At 35.8% G+C, this 16960-nt stretch overlaps 11 protein-coding genes across 11 annotated transcripts; 7 read left to right on the plus strand and 4 right to left on the minus strand.

Moving 5' to 3' along the window:
- Positions 1-34: 34 nt before the first annotated feature.
- AC631_04494 (uncharacterized protein) lies at positions 35-571 on the plus strand (the record flags this gene model as incomplete). The annotated part of the gene is made up of 1 exon (XM_015613323.1): positions 35-571. The coding sequence occupies one exon, from the start codon at positions 35-37 to the stop codon at positions 569-571; it is 537 nt and encodes a 178-aa protein (XP_015465830.1).
- A 993-nt stretch (positions 572-1564) lies between these two features.
- On the plus strand, positions 1565-2494 carry AC631_04495 (protein disulfide isomerase; the record flags this gene model as incomplete). Its single annotated transcript, XM_015613324.1, has 1 exon — positions 1565-2494. The coding sequence occupies one exon, from the start codon at positions 1565-1567 to the stop codon at positions 2492-2494; it is 930 nt and encodes a 309-aa protein (XP_015465831.1).
- A 30-nt stretch (positions 2495-2524) lies between these two features.
- Positions 2525-3367, minus strand: AC631_04496 (putative serine hydrolase; the record flags this gene model as incomplete). The annotated part of the gene is made up of 1 exon (XM_015613325.1): positions 2525-3367. The coding sequence occupies one exon, from the start codon at positions 3365-3367 to the stop codon at positions 2525-2527; it is 843 nt and encodes a 280-aa protein (XP_015465832.1).
- Positions 3368-3511: 144 nt separating this feature from the next.
- Positions 3512-4363, minus strand: AC631_04497 (nucleotidase; the record flags this gene model as incomplete). The annotated part of the gene is made up of 1 exon (XM_015613326.1): positions 3512-4363. One exon carries the CDS (start codon positions 4361-4363, stop codon positions 3512-3514), a length of 852 nt encoding a protein of 283 aa, XP_015465833.1.
- A 186-nt stretch (positions 4364-4549) lies between these two features.
- On the minus strand, positions 4550-6430 carry AC631_04498 (uncharacterized protein; the record flags this gene model as incomplete). Its single annotated transcript, XM_015613327.1, has 1 exon — positions 4550-6430. The coding sequence occupies one exon, from the start codon at positions 6428-6430 to the stop codon at positions 4550-4552; it is 1881 nt and encodes a 626-aa protein (XP_015465834.1).
- Positions 6431-6784: 354 nt separating this feature from the next.
- AC631_04499 (metallodipeptidase) lies at positions 6785-8230 on the plus strand (the record flags this gene model as incomplete). The annotated part of the gene is made up of 1 exon (XM_015613328.1): positions 6785-8230. One exon carries the CDS (start codon positions 6785-6787, stop codon positions 8228-8230), a length of 1446 nt encoding a protein of 481 aa, XP_015465835.1.
- Positions 8231-8544: 314 nt separating this feature from the next.
- AC631_04500 (uncharacterized protein) lies at positions 8545-9861 on the plus strand (the record flags this gene model as incomplete). Its single annotated transcript, XM_015613329.1, has 1 exon — positions 8545-9861. The coding sequence occupies one exon, from the start codon at positions 8545-8547 to the stop codon at positions 9859-9861; it is 1317 nt and encodes a 438-aa protein (XP_015465836.1).
- Positions 9862-10320: 459 nt separating this feature from the next.
- Positions 10321-12474, plus strand: GLN3 (nitrogen-responsive transcriptional regulator; the record flags this gene model as incomplete). The annotated part of the gene is made up of 1 exon (XM_015613330.1): positions 10321-12474. The coding sequence occupies one exon, from the start codon at positions 10321-10323 to the stop codon at positions 12472-12474; it is 2154 nt and encodes a 717-aa protein (XP_015465837.1).
- Positions 12475-12788: 314 nt separating this feature from the next.
- SAH1 (adenosylhomocysteinase) lies at positions 12789-14138 on the plus strand (the record flags this gene model as incomplete). Its single annotated transcript, XM_015613331.1, has 1 exon — positions 12789-14138. The coding sequence occupies one exon, from the start codon at positions 12789-12791 to the stop codon at positions 14136-14138; it is 1350 nt and encodes a 449-aa protein (XP_015465838.1).
- Positions 14139-14720: 582 nt separating this feature from the next.
- Positions 14721-15932, plus strand: AC631_04503 (uncharacterized protein; the record flags this gene model as incomplete). The annotated part of the gene is made up of 1 exon (XM_015613332.1): positions 14721-15932. One exon carries the CDS (start codon positions 14721-14723, stop codon positions 15930-15932), a length of 1212 nt encoding a protein of 403 aa, XP_015465839.1.
- A 349-nt stretch (positions 15933-16281) lies between these two features.
- MRV2 (Mrv2p) lies at positions 16282-16698 on the minus strand (the record flags this gene model as incomplete). Its single annotated transcript, XM_015613333.1, has 1 exon — positions 16282-16698. One exon carries the CDS (start codon positions 16696-16698, stop codon positions 16282-16284), a length of 417 nt encoding a protein of 138 aa, XP_015465840.1.
- Between the last annotated feature and the right edge of the window lie 262 nt (positions 16699-16960).

The following is a 16960-nucleotide window of genomic DNA, read 5'->3' on the forward strand; positions in this document are numbered from 1 at the left end:
AAGCTCTCGTCAAGTATTAATCCCTGATATTTTGATGGGTGATCCAATTAAACCATCAGATGAACGCCATCAATGGCTCGAAAAACATTCCTCTGAAATCACAAGACCAATTGTTGACAGTTTCTTGGCCCAATTAACTAAGGAAAAGTCACCTAAATCCTTTTTTGGTATTGGTTACTGTTTTGGTGCTAAATACTGTATTCAAAATTTGGCCAAGGATGGATACTTTACAGCGGGTGCAATTGCACATCCTTCTTTGGTTTCGGTCGAAGAAGTTGAAGCTGTTACTAAACCTGTATTGATTTCTGCTGCAGAAACCGATAAAAGCTTCACAGAAGAGTTGAGAAATAAAACTATTCAAATTTTAGCTGCTGAAAACATTAGATACCAACTTGATTTATTCCTGAGTGTATCTCATGGTTTTGCAGTTAAGGGTGACCTCAGCATTCCTGAAGTTAAATATGCTAAAGAGAAGGTTCTCATAGACCAAGCATACTTCTTTTCCCAGTTCTACAATGCCTCTAATGGAGTAAATGTCCAGAAGGATTCAATACATGGGAATAGACTATAAGAATAGACAGCTATTAAAGCTTGTATAGAGGTAAATATATAAAATCGTGCAAGGACCAATATTCATTGGTCCATATGAACAGCATATTAATATGTATCTATTTCTATTATACGCCAATATCACTTATAACTTCTTCTAAACAATGTCATTTGGTGTATCATACGAAGAGTACACTAGGATCTTTAACTTTGAGTCTAGTCCAGTTGCCGCAAGCACTTTGAGTCAATATTCTACTTTATTTGCGGTGATTTTAGTTATAATCGGTACGTAATTGGAAATTAAATGCAAAAATACAATAGCTATAATTAAATACTAATACGCTTTTAGCCTTCTTTTCATTGTCATTGGCATTATTAGTGGATAAGAAATCACAGTCGCCTTTCAACTACTTTTTTCATGCAATTTTAGCATCATTATCAATTGGTTTAGGCTCTGTATTTGTTGCCAACAGTTTTGGCGTATATGTTTGAAAGTTGCTTTCTAATGGTTAGAATTATGGATAAATGGAGATATCACAACGAGCAGGGATCAATTGAGTAGAGATAGTTGAATAAAGGTGATTGAGTGAATGAGCTAGGCGATAACTAGCAATAGCCAGGGAAAACATATAAAAACAAACTTGCAATGATCGATGAAGATAGAGAAAAAACGTGTATACTAGTTAGTTTGTCTCCTTTAAACAATAAATGATATAAGTATAAGGATTTGATAAAAAAAAAATTTCAGTGGCTATACTATACGTGTCTTTGGACTACCATCTACACGAAAAACATATAATCTTTTTACGACTACAACGATCTATCCTAATAAACATTAAATATTCATTAAGATGAATTTTATATCAAAATAAAGTAGTTATGTAGCAGTAGTTCAATTGATTCTAAAATTTTATTTTACTCCCGAAACTCGCTGTATGGCCTGAAAAATCAATGAGTTGTTCTCCAGAAATCAAAAAATAGAACATAGAGCTTTAAAGATAAGAAACCTAGAAGAATGTATTTATGGAAATTTTGTTTAATACTTGTCCATTTGGTAGTATCCATAGCTGCAAGAGCGCAAGGGGATTTATATAAATCAGATGATAATATATATGAGTTATCACCATCTAATTTTGATAAAGTTGTTCAAAAGACAAATTATACGTCCATAGTCAAATTTTACGCTCCATGGTGTGGTTATTGTAAACAACTAGAACCTGCTTATCATAAATTGGCTAAGTTGATACATAACGACGGTCAATATGCTATAAACGTTGCTAGTGTCAATTGTGATGAAGATAAAAATAAAGAACTTTGTGCCAGGTATAAAATCAGCGGCTTTCCTACGTTAATGGTATTTAGACCACCAAAGTACGACTCAAAGAAGAAGAGTAGAGTATATAGCCATGCAGTTGAGCCGTATAATGGAGAAAGATCGTTGAAATCAATGTATACATTCTTGACGTCTAGAATCAAGAATTATGTTAAGAAATTTCCAAACTTGCAATCAGAGGGGTTAAAGGATTGGTTGTTGGATAATAAAGAAAATAATAAGGTTTTGCTTTTAACAGAATCAAAACAAATTAGTCCCTTATACAAATCTTTGGCTATTGATTTCATTAATACATTGAAATTCGGAATGGTTACTGTCAAATCACCCGAAGATGTAAATAATTTTAAAATTGAAATAAATGGTAAAGAAATCATTTCACCCATCGGCCCAGACGATAGATTACCAATCTTGCTTAATTTTGATGAGACTACCCAGGAGTTTTCTAAGTATAAATCCGAAAAGCTTAGCGACAAGGTGAAAATTAGTGAATGGTTAATAGAATCTAACAATATTCAACCTTTAGAAGGCATATTATCGAAAAAAGACAAAAAGTACTACTCCAATTATAGAAAAGGTAAAAAGGCCAAGAAAGTAGTCCATGATGAATTATAATATTTTATATATATCTAAATAGTCTAATGTCTAAGCTTTTCCTAGACCATCTATCATATCCATGAGTGAATCTAAATCATCTTCAGGTTTTGAAATGTCTTGTTTATTTTCTATCGTATGAACTATCCAGTTAGTCGCTTGATCCACCATTAACTTCGAGTTAGGTACAAAATGACCTCCTGGATGCTTTAGAATATCCGAGTTGGCCTTGCTTGTTTCATACAACGAAAGTACCCGGTCTTCATGCACAACTGTGTCTAATTCTCCATAAACATGAAGTATTTTAAATTGATCCGACTCTCCATTATCGGCTGGATAATAATCTTTATATTGTGTATTACCAGACTTTTCGGTTGTATCAATTTTAAACCCTGAGTATAAAATCACAAATTTTAAAGTATCAACACCAAATAAGTCCTTAAATTTATGACTTATCAAACCAGCAAACGCAGCCCCCTGCGAAAAACCAATTATACCAACTATAGGAAGTTGCTTTTCTTCTTCAGACTCCGTTTCTTGAACTAAATCATTATCTGGTATAATTTCACCCTTCTCTATATAGTTTTTGATTTCGGTAATAGGTTCGGATAGGTCGATACCATCATTAGTATTGTGTGGTTTTATCCACCACGATCTATAGTCGGTCTCTTGATCATCTGATATAACCGAACTGAACTTAGAGAGCGAGTCAGTCGATGGTAAATCAGCCGGGGTTAACTTAGTTGGCCCATTTAAGTAGATAGATTTGTAGTTTAGCTTCAATAGTTTCTTCCTTAAAGCAGATGTTTTAGCGTAGAAAATCGAGGAAGATTGAGTATAGCCATGTAAAAACAAGATCTTTCCCTTGAATTTGATTTCTTTTTTAGGTGGCATTTATTAGACGAAGTTGAAGGTGCTAGTCTTATCGTGCTTTTTTTTTGACTCTTAACTTTTTTTGGCATCGAGCTTCTCGATAACGAGATTACAAATTTATAAATTCTTCTAACCAAAATTCAACAAACTGATACATTTTTGTTACTATAAAACTTTATTTAAGTCTAAAATATCTCTTATAATTCTAATCTTTGAGGAGTCAGTGTTATCACCTTTACCGTAATATTCGAAGAAATCAGGCTTCGATTTAATTTTTTCGTAATCTGCGTCAAGCTCAATGAAATGAATAACATTACCAAGGTGTAGTTTATGAGCAGCTTTTACATTTATCTCACTATCATCGACAAAGTATTGGTAAGACATCACATGTTGATCATTGTAGTCTACCTGCGTTAGATTAAAGCAGTTGTAAAAGTATTCATTCATTGGTTTACAGAGGATTGGACAAGATGCATAGTCACAGAAGGTTAAACCATCAAAAATATCACCCAACCCTAGAAATGAAATGACCCGTAAGGCATGATTCTTGTAGGCATTGGTCACCAACCAAAAGTAATCAAAATCATTACTTTCCTTAATATGCTGCAACAGCTCTCTCAACCTCTTATTATATTTTAATACTGACTTCAAATCCAAGGAATCATCGACCACTGCATTATATTCCATTGCATTTACCTCATGATTACGCACTAGCCCTTCAATAGCCAATCCGTATGTTTTATAATAGTTGAGATGTAAATTATGAGCATCTTCATCATTTAATTGCAAGTTGTCTTTAAAATATTTATGTATCTTGACCTCCATCATATCATGAATTCTAGTCGATCTGTTATACAAGCAGTTGTCGATATCGAAATAGAAAATCTTCTTATTCTTAGCTTGTGGAGGAAGAGGGCCAAATCCATACGGTAATTGAACAATACATCCCGGATGTTCGTTTTCTTTGATTTCTGGATTCTTGAAAATAAATGGCTTCGATTCTTCTGCTAATGTCATTGAATTTGTTTCTTTGGAGGTATAGTAACTTCTGTATGAATAATAATAGTTATGACTTATTTGCTCTAAATTTACGGAAGATCGGTATTTGCCAGAGACTAAATGTCCCGCGTGGTGCATAAAGCTGAACTTTTGAGTCACCATTACACAATGCTATGAAATATTATAAATATTCTATATACTTACCTATTGGAGAATCTTGTCGTCGTAGAATGTATCATTGTGAATTAGCATCATTTCTTTGTCACATTTAGTAGCGAGATAGTGCAACAAATGATAATACTCAGTGATTATATGTATGACATCATCTTTATACGGTGACGATTCACCTATCAGTGAAATATTGGATAATTCACCTAATTGCCTATGAACACTGTCTTTTAATTTATTAATGCTATCGGCCAATTGTTTGAGATTCAAATAATTAGACTGCTTTATTCGTTCGAAATTTTGTCTGTTTTGTATAGTATTCAGATTTGAATGGAAGGTCTCAAATACAACATAGTTGAATAACAACAGCTTGTAATAATTTCTGTATATAAAGTTGATTTGCTCAATATCATTGGAATCAAGGCATTCGGTTATGTTTAAAGCGTTCAACTTATTTATGATCGATATAATGAATTTGGATGAAGGTGTGAAATTGCAAGTCTTCATATTTAATTCTTCTAATGTAGGATTTCGCTTGTATAAGCTGCAAAGAGTATAGTCCGAATCGTCCATAAATGTTAAACATAAGCTTATAATAATTCTCATGGAAAAGGGTTCCGCTTGGAACCTGATGGATAAATTTAGTAACCTTAAAATGTTGTGATGCAACTCATAGTCGATTTTCCTAAATTTTTGTTGCTCTGTTTCAATATTGTCCCGTTCTTCATAGAGGCAAGTACGCAATTCATGATTCATAGCTTCATTAAATTCTGATAATAAAATATCGTGCATTACATATACTTCTTCTTCGGAGGTGGGTTTGACTTGTTGCTGGCCATTCATTAGCTTATCTCTTCTCCAATTAACAAAATTCATAAAAACTGGAGTTATGAAGTTGGTAATTAACTCGTTTACATTACCTTCATTAAAATTAAAATCGCATAGCGATAGTAAAAATGTTTTTAACATTGTTTTGTATAGGGTGTCTTCTGCCACAGTACAGTCATTTTTTGTAACAAAAAGAACATAACAAAATACTATTGATAGCCTCACAATAGTGAGTCTGTATTGAGAATTATAATGGAGTAGTCTAAGAGGCATTTGGGTATGTGAGTCGGGCTTGATATACTTCGTTTCACCTCCAATGGATTTAACATAAGTCACAAATTCTTTTTCCGTTATGCTATCCAGACTTATAAAGTCTGATTTGTAAAGAAATTCGAGAAATCTGCTGAATAGAATCAAGCAATTTAAGTCATGAACGTTCACGATTATATAGTTGAAGAATTGGGTAAAAAATGGACTTACATTCAGGTATAAGTTTTCGTAGTTTTCTGGTCGAAGCTCAATGTAAAGGGTGCTAATATTTATGGGAAAAGGCACTCCAGTATCCAAGTTATTTTCAACTGAAGGATTTGAATATAAGTAGAAATGCCGTTGAGTAAGGTTATCGGTTTTGGAACCTTTCAAATCGCTTTGAAGCAATCTTTCAACAAACTGGTTATCTCTGTCATTAGTCAAAATAAAGTTTTGACCAATTACCCCATTATCGTTTAGTTCATCAATGATTTGTTGCTTCCTTCGTTGCAATCGTTTATATTCCTGTTGCATATTACGCTCATCTTCAGCCAAATCAGCCCGTATCCTAGCATTCTTTTTAGCCAATTCTTCGTTCTTTTTAGCATCAGTAAGAAAAATAGTTGGTAATTCTATATCAAATTCATCTCTTGGTTCATGGGAAATTATATTACTACCATGATGACTCTTATTGGATGTTGTTGTTGGAAGGTCTTTGGATTCATCGGCTCGTGCTTTTGATCTGTAATTTTTGGTATTTGTATTCTTCTGGCTTCCAATTATGTCAAGTATCGAGAATTCATCACTATCACTATCATTATCACTATCTGTTGAGGACATTACTTAATTGACTATCATTGATGCATTACAAGTACAATTAATAATTTTGAGTCGTTCCTACGATGCGATCGACCCAATTATTTTCAATTGATTACCAATATCCTAATACTACAAGTTAAAAATGAGCTCATATAATGTAGATATATATCCATGTATGCCATAGAATATAATAGCCGTAGAGATGTTCTCCCATAATTTACTTCGGAAGTTATATAGTACGGCTATAATCGGCATTTTTGCACGGCCATAAAGATGAACGGCTGCCTCACTTTTTTTCAAATATCCTCAAGACATATTTTATATTTAGTAAAGTAATTGATCCAGATATTTAGCTATACAAAGTAGATATTAACGATGTCATACGATAAATTACCATTAGAACCATTGTTCAAGAAGATTGATGAATTAAAGCCAAAATTTATTGAAAGATTAAGAAAGGCAATTGCAATTCCATCTGTTTCAAGTGATGAAACGTTAAGACCAAGGGTTGTCGATATGGCAAACTTTTTAAAGAACGAATTAACTACGTTAGGATTCCACGACATCCAAATGAAGGATTTGGGTATCCAACCACCACCAGTCGCTGATCCAAACTTAAAGTTACCTCCAATTGTCTTAGGTAGATTTGGCAATGATGCATCCAAGAAGACAGTATTAGTTTACGGCCATTATGATGTTCAACCAGCATTAAAAGAAGACGGTTGGGCCACTGATCCTTTTGACATGTACCATGATGAAGCTAAGGACATCTTGTTCGGAAGAGGTACTACTGATGATAAGGGACCAGTTATCGGGTGGTTGAATGTGATTGAAGCGCACAACGAATTAAAATGGGAATTACCAGTTAACTTAGTTGTTTGTTTCGAAGGTATGGAAGAAAGTGGTTCATTAGGTTTGGAAGGGTTAATTGCAAAGGAAGCCAAACAATATTTCTCCAAGGTTGACACTGTATGTATCTCTGATAACTACTGGTTAGGTACTAGCAAGCCAGTTTTAACTTACGGGTTAAGAGGATGTAATTACTACCAGATTATTGTTAACGGGCCAGGCGCTGATTTACATAGTGGTATTTTCGGTGGTATAGTTGCAGAACCTATGACTGATTTAATCAAGGTCATGTCTCAATTGGTTGATTCTACAGGAAAGATTTTGATTCCAGGAATTGACGATATGATTGCTCCATTGACCGACAAAGAAGACGCATTATACGATGACATCGATTTTTCGGTAGAAGAATTAAACGCTGCTTCCGGTTCCAAGACTTCCTTGCACGATAACAAGAAGGATATCTTAAAGCACAGATGGAGATACCCATCCTTGTCTTTACACGGTATCGAAGGTGGCTTCTCAGGTGCTGGTGCCAAAACCGTCATCCCAGCCAAGGTTATCGGTAAATTTTCTATCAGAACCGTTCCAGACATCGATTCTGCGAAATTAGATCAATTGGTTTTTGACCATGTTAACAAGTTGAATGCTCAATTAAACTCCCCAAACACTTTGAAGGTCGAATTAATCCACGATGGTAACTACTGGGTTTCAAATCCTTTCAATGAAGCTTTCACTGCTGCTGCCAAGGCCACAGAAGATGTATGGAACATCAAGCCTGATTTCACCAGAGAAGGTGGATCCATTCCAATCACTATCACCTTTGAAAAGGAGTTAGGTACTGATGTTTTATTGTTACCAATGGGTAGAGGTGATGATGGTGCTCATTCAATTAACGAAAAATTGAATCTCAGTAACTACATTAATGGTTGTAAAACCTTAGGTGGATACTTACACTACTACGGTAAGTCTTAGTTAGCCTATTAGCGTCTATGTTTATGATTAATATACTTAATTGTTATAGAATATGTATCTATGGGTAGTTATGGTCAAGGTTACCCGCACATTAAATCTCCCGTTATTTTGTGTGATGAAAAATTTGTAATATTTTTCTGGCGTTATTAACTGAACTAGAATAAGTATAGCTTGTAAAATACTTATTATTATAGCATTTATAGATTTGTTAATTAACGTGTGTTATTATCATTAAGTTTGTGGTCCAATATTGATCGTTATATTTAATTTTTTAGGGTAACAATTATTCATTGCATTATACACCATAAATAACTATGTCAGAAAACTTGAAGAGGGCCGAATCATTGTTTAATAGAATCATGAACCAAAATGGAATGAGCGGTAGAACCGACAGTAATAGTTCTTCTAGCAAGAATATTACGAACGTGAATTATAATCATAGTAATAACTCCAGTCATAATAATAGCAGTAGTCATAATGCCAGTGGCCAGAATAATCATTCGCAATCACAGAATAATCACCATAGTCATAGTCATCATAAATCATACAAATATAATAAAGCATCTAATTATAACAATTTTAATGGACAATACAACCAGCCTGCCAACATCGACTTGCCGAAAAGAGATCCATTGAAATTATCGCAGGAAACCGTCGATGATATTCCAGAAAATCATCATATTTTGCCATACTGTTGGACAATATGGCACCATTCGAGATCTAGGCCGAAGCAGAAGGAGCTAACAAACGTCAGCCCTGAGCCAACGACCGAGGATGCTAATAATGACGACAGCGGACAACAGGCAGCAGCTGCTGTCGATTCGTACTTACAAACAACGAACGAGATCGAATTTTCAACCATCAACGGACAAAAATCGTCAACCAAGCATATTGGATCCTTAGAGCAATTATGGATGAGTATGTCTTCACTCAAAAAGACGTATGAATTAGCTATTGGTACAGAGTTGTTGATCTTTAAAAGCGGGATCAATCCTGTGTGGGAGGACCCTATAAATACCAAAGGTGGTAGATGGGTGTTTAGGTTCAATCGCCGCTCTAATACTAGTAGTAATTCGTCTAACATAAATGACAATGATACGGTCTTGAAAGTTAGGCAGAGAACAAGCTTGATTTGGGAAAGATTATTAATGAAGACTATTACTGGATCAATTATCCCAGAAGGTAATTACTCGGAAGAGATTCAAGATTTACTCTTGAATGATATCTGCGGGTTAGTTTTGAGTGTTAGAAAAGATGAAGATATCATCAGCATTTGGAATTGTAACTTGAACTTCAATAAAAAGAGAGTCAACCCTGAAGAAAAAGATGAAGAGAAGAAAGCTCAAAACAAGAAATTGACATCATTTCAAGCCAGAAGAATAATCTGTGATTCGATTTTGAGAATTATCAGAGAATGTGATTTAATTTCCCAAGGTTCTGACTGTATTAGCACTTTAGATTCGGGATCGAACGAAAGAGTATTTGGAGTTTCTTTTGAATACAGACTCCATTCGGATAACAACAACCCTTCTATTATAAACAACGGTGGTGAAGGGAAGTATAACCGTCGTTTTAACAAGCCATACCATAACCATCATCATAATCACTCTAAGAACGATTCAGATAATTGAAATCAATATCTGCCTCCTGTATATATATATATAAATATACATCAACCTGTATTATAATTGTAATAACATGTTCTTTACTGTAGCGACATGTTCCTCTTCTATACTTCTATACGCTCCCCTCTGGTCGGCATTATCCGAATCAGATGATTTCTTGTAAATCGGATTTTATCGATGGAAGATAATTTTGTGTAATTATGAACATCAAAAATTATCATCACAAATAATTTAATTTATTTAAAAAAAGGTAGAAAATTTTGCCAATATCAGACCAGCAGAAAGTTTGTCTAAGTATTGATAGCTGTAAAAGTGTTAATAGAATATCTATAAATCGTTGGTTTTAATAGTTGTGTTTCCGATTATTGTGATTTCTTTAAAGTTGAGAATTAATTAGTTAAATTAGTCACCAGCAAGAAGCATAGAGTCATAAATAAGCAATAGTGGGCTGAAATTAAGTGAAGCATGTCAAAGATAGAGCGTGAGTTAGATACTGCCCCATCGATATTTGAACTATTTAATTCAGCTAAAAAATTGCTTTCGTTGCAAACTAGAGTTGAGAACAGACAGTTACGCAAGGATAGTTATAACGTACAGAAAAACCAAATAATGTCTGGCCGTAACGACCACAACAATAATGAGAACAAGTATCTTGACTTGTTGTCGCCGTTATCGATAGATGACTTGAAGAACAGCCCTCAATACGGACAAAAACAGGTCCGAACCAATGAAAACCGAAATGGCAGTATCACTGGATCCGAAGGAAGAAGAGGAAACGGTAATATGCAGAGTGATATTACACCATCTAGTATTAGTGATTCGCCATATAATGGGCATACAGACGTGAAAGCTACACCCTGGTCGAATAATAAGGGTCCTACTACCATTAAAAAGGAACCAACCATGTCGGTTTCTAATGTTCAAATTTCGTCTTCAACTTTACCGTTGGAATCTAATTCAGAGAATACCAATGACCCTATGAATAAATTGCCGATGCAAAAGCCGATGCCCAAATCAAACCTTACATCCTCCTTATCACAACAAAAGCAAGAAGAAAAGTTCAGACCTCTAGTCAATGCAAGTTCTGGCAAGGATGATATAAAAGTAACTGAATGTTCTAACTGCCATGCATTGAAAACCCCATTATGGAGGAAAGATCCACAAGGTAACACTTTGTGTAATGCGTGTGGGTTGTTTCTCAAGTTACACGGGACGACAAGGCCATTAAGTTTAAAGACAGATGTTATCAAGAAGAGGAGTTCCAGAAGATCTCCAGCTACAAATAAAGGTATGACCCCAAATTCTACATATTCTAATAGCTTGTCAAGGCAAAATATAACTCAAGATCAATTATCGGGCAATAGAAACATCAAGAATGGGTTTAATATACCGATTAATTCACAACAGAACAATGGTTCCACATCTGCAAATTCTACTCCTTCATCAGCAAACAACGGCATCTTATCGACTTCGGGTGGGATTCCGATTGGTAGCAGCGGCTCTCGTTATAAGAACATATTAATATTACCAAAGCCATCATTAGCACCAAACACCCCAAACACGCCTAACACTTCATCGAACCAAACCAGTTTGGGTGCTAAATCGATTCCAACGCCCAACAGCACATTCTTGAATAATGATAATTTGAATAGCCCTGCATCACCAATTATACACAACTCATTTAGTGGTCTGTTTAACAACAATAACAACAACAATAACAACAACAATAACAACAACAATAATAATAACCAAGCACAGTCATTTAAGAGGAAAAAGGCTGAAAATGGTAATGAACAATTTTCAGCAAATAGTGAATCTTTATCTAAAAAGACACCCTCGCAAGTGCCCCAATCGAATCAAACAATCAAACGGAACCCTTCCGTTTCATCTTCGTTTCAATCATCTTCATTCAATAAACGGACCTCATTTACGAGTTTGTCGTCACTTCAAAGAAAAAATTCATCTATTGGATTAAGCAATTCTTTGAGTAACATTAATATCAACGGTAACCAAAATCAAATCCAGAACCAGAACGACAGTCCTGCCCAAAATTTTAATTCTTCTAGTTTCACAGGCTCGAATTCTTTAACGCCTTCTAATATCAACATTTTAAATCTGCGTTTCAACCAGTACAACAACGGGGGTTATTTTGACAATTCGTCGTTTCCTCACAGAAACAGTAACTCCGGGCTCGCTGAAACACCTGGGTCTGTTGCGTCACAATCTTCTTTCTCCAGCACCCATTTGCACTCTAATCGTCAATCATTCACTGTGCCGTCAGAATTTGCCAACTTCACTACCGTGAAAACTCCCACCGAGTTTGTGCCTGAGTCCTTGCCGTCTACAACCATTCCAGAAAATGATGACATGGATACAGACGACTTTTTCAAAAACTATACTGAGTTGCATAATAATGATAATGAAGTTTATGATTTTGACATAAACAACGAAAAGATGGGTAGTCGATACGAAATCAAACCTGCAGCATTCATCAAGTCATCATTGACTGATGGGTTGAAAAAGCAACCCCAATCTGATCGCCAATCTCCTATTCTTTCGCAACCTGATCATCAGGCCAACGTGGCTAAAGACTTGGATTGGTTAAAGTTTGATCTTTAGGTCCATAATTATATATTTCATTTCTACTGCGTACTTATCAATGCATAATACCTTACATTTACATCTACATTAATTCTCTGTTTCCAATCACTATAATTTTGTAACTACTATTTACTATAGATCTGATACTGTACCATCTGGTGAAAATTTGCATGTGCTTTTTTTTGGGCCTCACCAAAAAAATTTTCCATCTCGTCGTATAAGAAACGTATAAATACTTTCACGTTTTCGTGTTCATTTTTCTTTTCAACTAACTTTGATTTTTACAAATTAATATTGAATTAATACAAACAAAACTCAATTGATTGTTAATAATGTCTGCTCCAGCTTCTAACTACAAAGTTGCCGATATCTCCTTAGCTGCCTTCGGTAGAAAAGATATTGAATTATCTGAAAATGAAATGCCAGGTTTAATGGATATCAGAAAGAAATACGGTTCATCTCAACCATTAAAGGGTGCTAGAATTGCTGGTTGTTTACACATGACCATTCAAACCGCTGTTTTGATTGAAACCTTAGTTGCTTTAGGTGCTGAAGTTACCTGGTCATCATGTAACATTTTCTCTACCCAAGACCACGCTGCTGCTGCTATTGCTGCTGCTGGTGTTCCAGTTTTCGCTTGGAAGGGTGAAACCGACGAAGAATACGAATGGTGTATTGAACAACAATTATTCGCTTTCAAGGATGGTAAGAAATTGAACTTGATCTTGGATGATGGTGGAGACTTAACCACTTTAGTCCACAAGAAGTACCCAGAAATGTTAGATGGCTGTTACGGTTTATCTGAAGAAACCACCACCGGTGTCCACCACTTATACAAGATGTTGAAGGAAGGTACCTTAAAGGTCCCAGCTATCAACGTTAACGATTCCGTCACCAAGTCTAAGTTCGATAACTTATACGGTTGTCGTGAATCTTTAATCGATGGTATTAAGAGAGCCACCGATGTTATGATTGCCGGTAAGGTTGCCGTTGTCGCTGGTTTCGGTGATGTTGGTAAGGGTTGTGCCATGGCTTTAAGAGGTATGGGTGCCAGAGTTATTGTCACTGAAATTGATCCAATTAACGCCTTACAAGCTGCTGTTTCTGGTTACCAAGTTGCTCCATTAGAAGAAGTTGCTTCAATTGGTCAAATCTTCGTCACCACTACTGGTTGTCGTGACATTATCACTGGTGTTCACTTCGAACAAATGCCAGAAGATGCTATTGTCTGTAACATTGGTCACTTTGACATTGAAATCGATGTCGCTTGGTTAAAGGCCAACTCTGAATCTGTTGTTGAAATTAAGCCACAAGTCGACAGATTCTTGATGAAGAACGGTCGTCACGTTATCTTATTAGCTGAAGGTAGATTAGTTAACTTAGGTTGTGCTACCGGTCACTCTTCTTTCGTCATGTCTTGTTCTTTCTCTAACCAAGTCTTGGCCCAAATTGCCTTATTCAAGGCTGAAGACAAAGAATTCAGAACCAAATTCCCAGAATTCGGTAAGTCAGACAAGTTTGACCTTGGTGTTCACTTATTACCAAAGGTTTTGGATGAAACTGTTGCTAAGTGTCACTTGGACCACTTAGGTGCTAAGTTGACCGTCTTATCTGATGTTCAAGCTGAATACTTAGGTATTCCAAAGGAAGGTCCATTCAAGGCTGATATTTACAAGTACTAGATTGGTTTCAATCTCGCTACGAAATCTGCCTGTAATCATCATTTTTGTCCAGATTTAACCGATTTTGATGGTTTCCTAAGTACTGCTTAGGACCTACAATTCCGTTTAAAATTCTATTTTTGTTCTTGGTTTCACATGTATTTTAATTTTAATTGCATCAACTGCATTTAATGATATGGTTTATGATAAGGTATGCCGAGTGTTGTTCTCCTTGGACGCAACATTCAGTATGGTTTTTATTCTCTAAATGATTGGGTTTTTTATGTTCATGACTTTTTTTTTTGTATTGTTAGAAAATGATAAAGGTAGATTTATATAATTATATACTAATAAAGGTATCCTCAACGGATGGTAATAAAATCACTCTGTAGCTGCAGTATATTTCGACTGAAATAGGTGTTTGTTAACAATGTCCCGATCGTTGACAAACGGTCCATTTCATCATTGATGTCGTTCAATAACCAAATACTGATTATCTGTTATCTACCCACATGGATTCTAATCATATATAAACACAGATAAGAATCCAGGATTTTTAGTAGCAAACTTTTAGAATTTATCGGTAGTTAGCAATTATCAGCAATGTTGGCGCTAATATTTACTGTTACCATTTCGTTATTTCTCCGAGAGAGTTTGTGTTCCTATATTAATTTTGAATCTGATAGTGTCATTTTTGGAGCACCAAATTGCCCAATAGATATTCCTTTAACTTGCACCAACTCGACCCCTATAGAAAATTCGTGTTGTTTCGAATCACCGGGGGGTATTTTATTGCTGACTCAATTCTGGGATTATTATCCTCCAATCGGAGGCAACGAATCATTCACTTTGCACGGATTATGGCCCGATAACTGTGATGGAACGTATGAACAATTTTGCGACGATAGCTTGAACATCCGCAGTGCCACTGACATAGTGTTGAACCAATTCAATGACAAGGTTTTGTATGGGAAGATGTCTGAATTCTGGAAGAATTTCAACGGCAACGATGAATCTTTATGGATCCACGAATTTAATAAGCATGCTACGTGTGTGAAAACAATCAGGCCTACTTGTTATGACCCTCAAGGCTACATAGAAAACAAAAACGTGTATGATTTCTACAATATAACTATGAATCTTTACGAGAAATTACCTACGTTTGACTTTTTAGCGGCCGAAGGGATTGTACCATCATTAACTCAAAAGTACTCGAAGAAGCAAATCAATGATGCATTGACTAAACACTTTGGCAAGACTGTTTTTTTCAAGTGCAATAAGTACAATGCGTTACAAGAGGTTTGGTATTACCACTATTTACAAGGTCCATTGAAGGAGGAGAGTTTCATTCCCATCGATACAATTGTTAATTCGAATTGTCCAGAGGAGAATATTCAGTTTATTCCTAAGAATGGCTTCAAACCTGGACCACAACCACCGAAGTCTCCTCGCAAGGGTTACCTTGAGTCTCCTGGCAAGAATGGATGTCTTATCAGCAATGGTTTATGGTACGAGGCAGGAACCTGTGCAACATATGCAATTTCACAGCAAGAATTTGGTGGTTACAAGATCAGATCATCGAAGGGTTATTGTGGAATGAACGCACAGGGTCAATTTACTTGTAACAAGCAAATTGATCCGTCAAAGAACCAATTCCAGTTCAACAAAGATACTCGTAAAATTGGTTACGGAGGAAACTTTGAATGGTGCTTTGACACTGAACATAAACACGGGGACGGAAAAACAGCCCAGACCCCAGTTAAAATTAGTGATGGTCAATGTGATTCATTCCCTATACAGTATGGAGGTAAGTGATCACTTTGCAGACTGTCGATAGCAATCAATTAAAAACCTGCATTTGTCTAAAAAATATATTCATGTAGCCTACATTTACGTAGCTTATTACATTTATAAATCAACATTCAATTCGTAGACTGATTGTTTACGGCCGGTCTAAGTCGTAAAAGTTCGGCTGCAACTGTTCCCCTGATAACTACAAGCTAAGCTATTATTATATTAGGTTTATTTCTTTATTTCGCGCGCACTTATACAATAAGCAATACAATAAGAAATATAATTAGCAAGAGAAGCTCGATAAGCACGCTGTGCAGCGATAAGAATGATGCAGACAATTTATCAGCAACGCATGAGAGCGTGATCAAGCTCATGGTGTCACTTCATCAGTTGGGGTTGTTGGAGATTCTACCTTGTCAACCACTTTGGATTCACCCGATGCTTCAGGAGCCATTTCGTTGCCAGTAGCACCAGTAGCACCTGCGGTATTTTCCACGTCCTGGGTGGCCTTAGAGGGGACTGTCTCTGGGAAAATGGCTCCCATTTTGAAGTTATTACCGGCCAACAAACTGTTCATACCACCGCGAGATGCACAGCGAATAACAGTAAAAATTATAAGCAAGATCAACGATAAGCAAAACGTCACCCAATTGAACAAACCAAATGCAATCATCGCCTTACCCAACAGACACCACCGATTGGTATTGTAGTATCGGTTGAAATATGAGCAATCCACATCACCAAACGCGTTGGCCATTGCTGCAAAAGATGCCAACCAAAAGATCATGAATATGAATTCACTTACTAAGATCACAAGGGGCGACAAAAAACGTAAACATATAGGCAACATCACCACAACCAAATAAATAATTGTAAAAACTGAGATTACTAGGGAGTAAACCACCCGACTATAACCATAGTCCAAATCTGCAATAAGGCCGGCAGCGAGTCCTAAATTAATAATTGTCCAAATGAATTGGAGTCCACGAATGGCTCCACTGAGTATTAAGTATAACATGTTTCTGCTCTGTGTTTATTAACTAATTGTA

Source organism: Debaryomyces fabryi (assembly GCF_001447935.2).
Source record: "Debaryomyces fabryi strain CBS 789 chromosome Unknown contig00123, whole genome shotgun sequence".
NCBI classification, from domain to species: domain Eukaryota; kingdom Fungi; phylum Ascomycota; class Pichiomycetes; order Serinales; family Debaryomycetaceae; genus Debaryomyces; species Debaryomyces fabryi.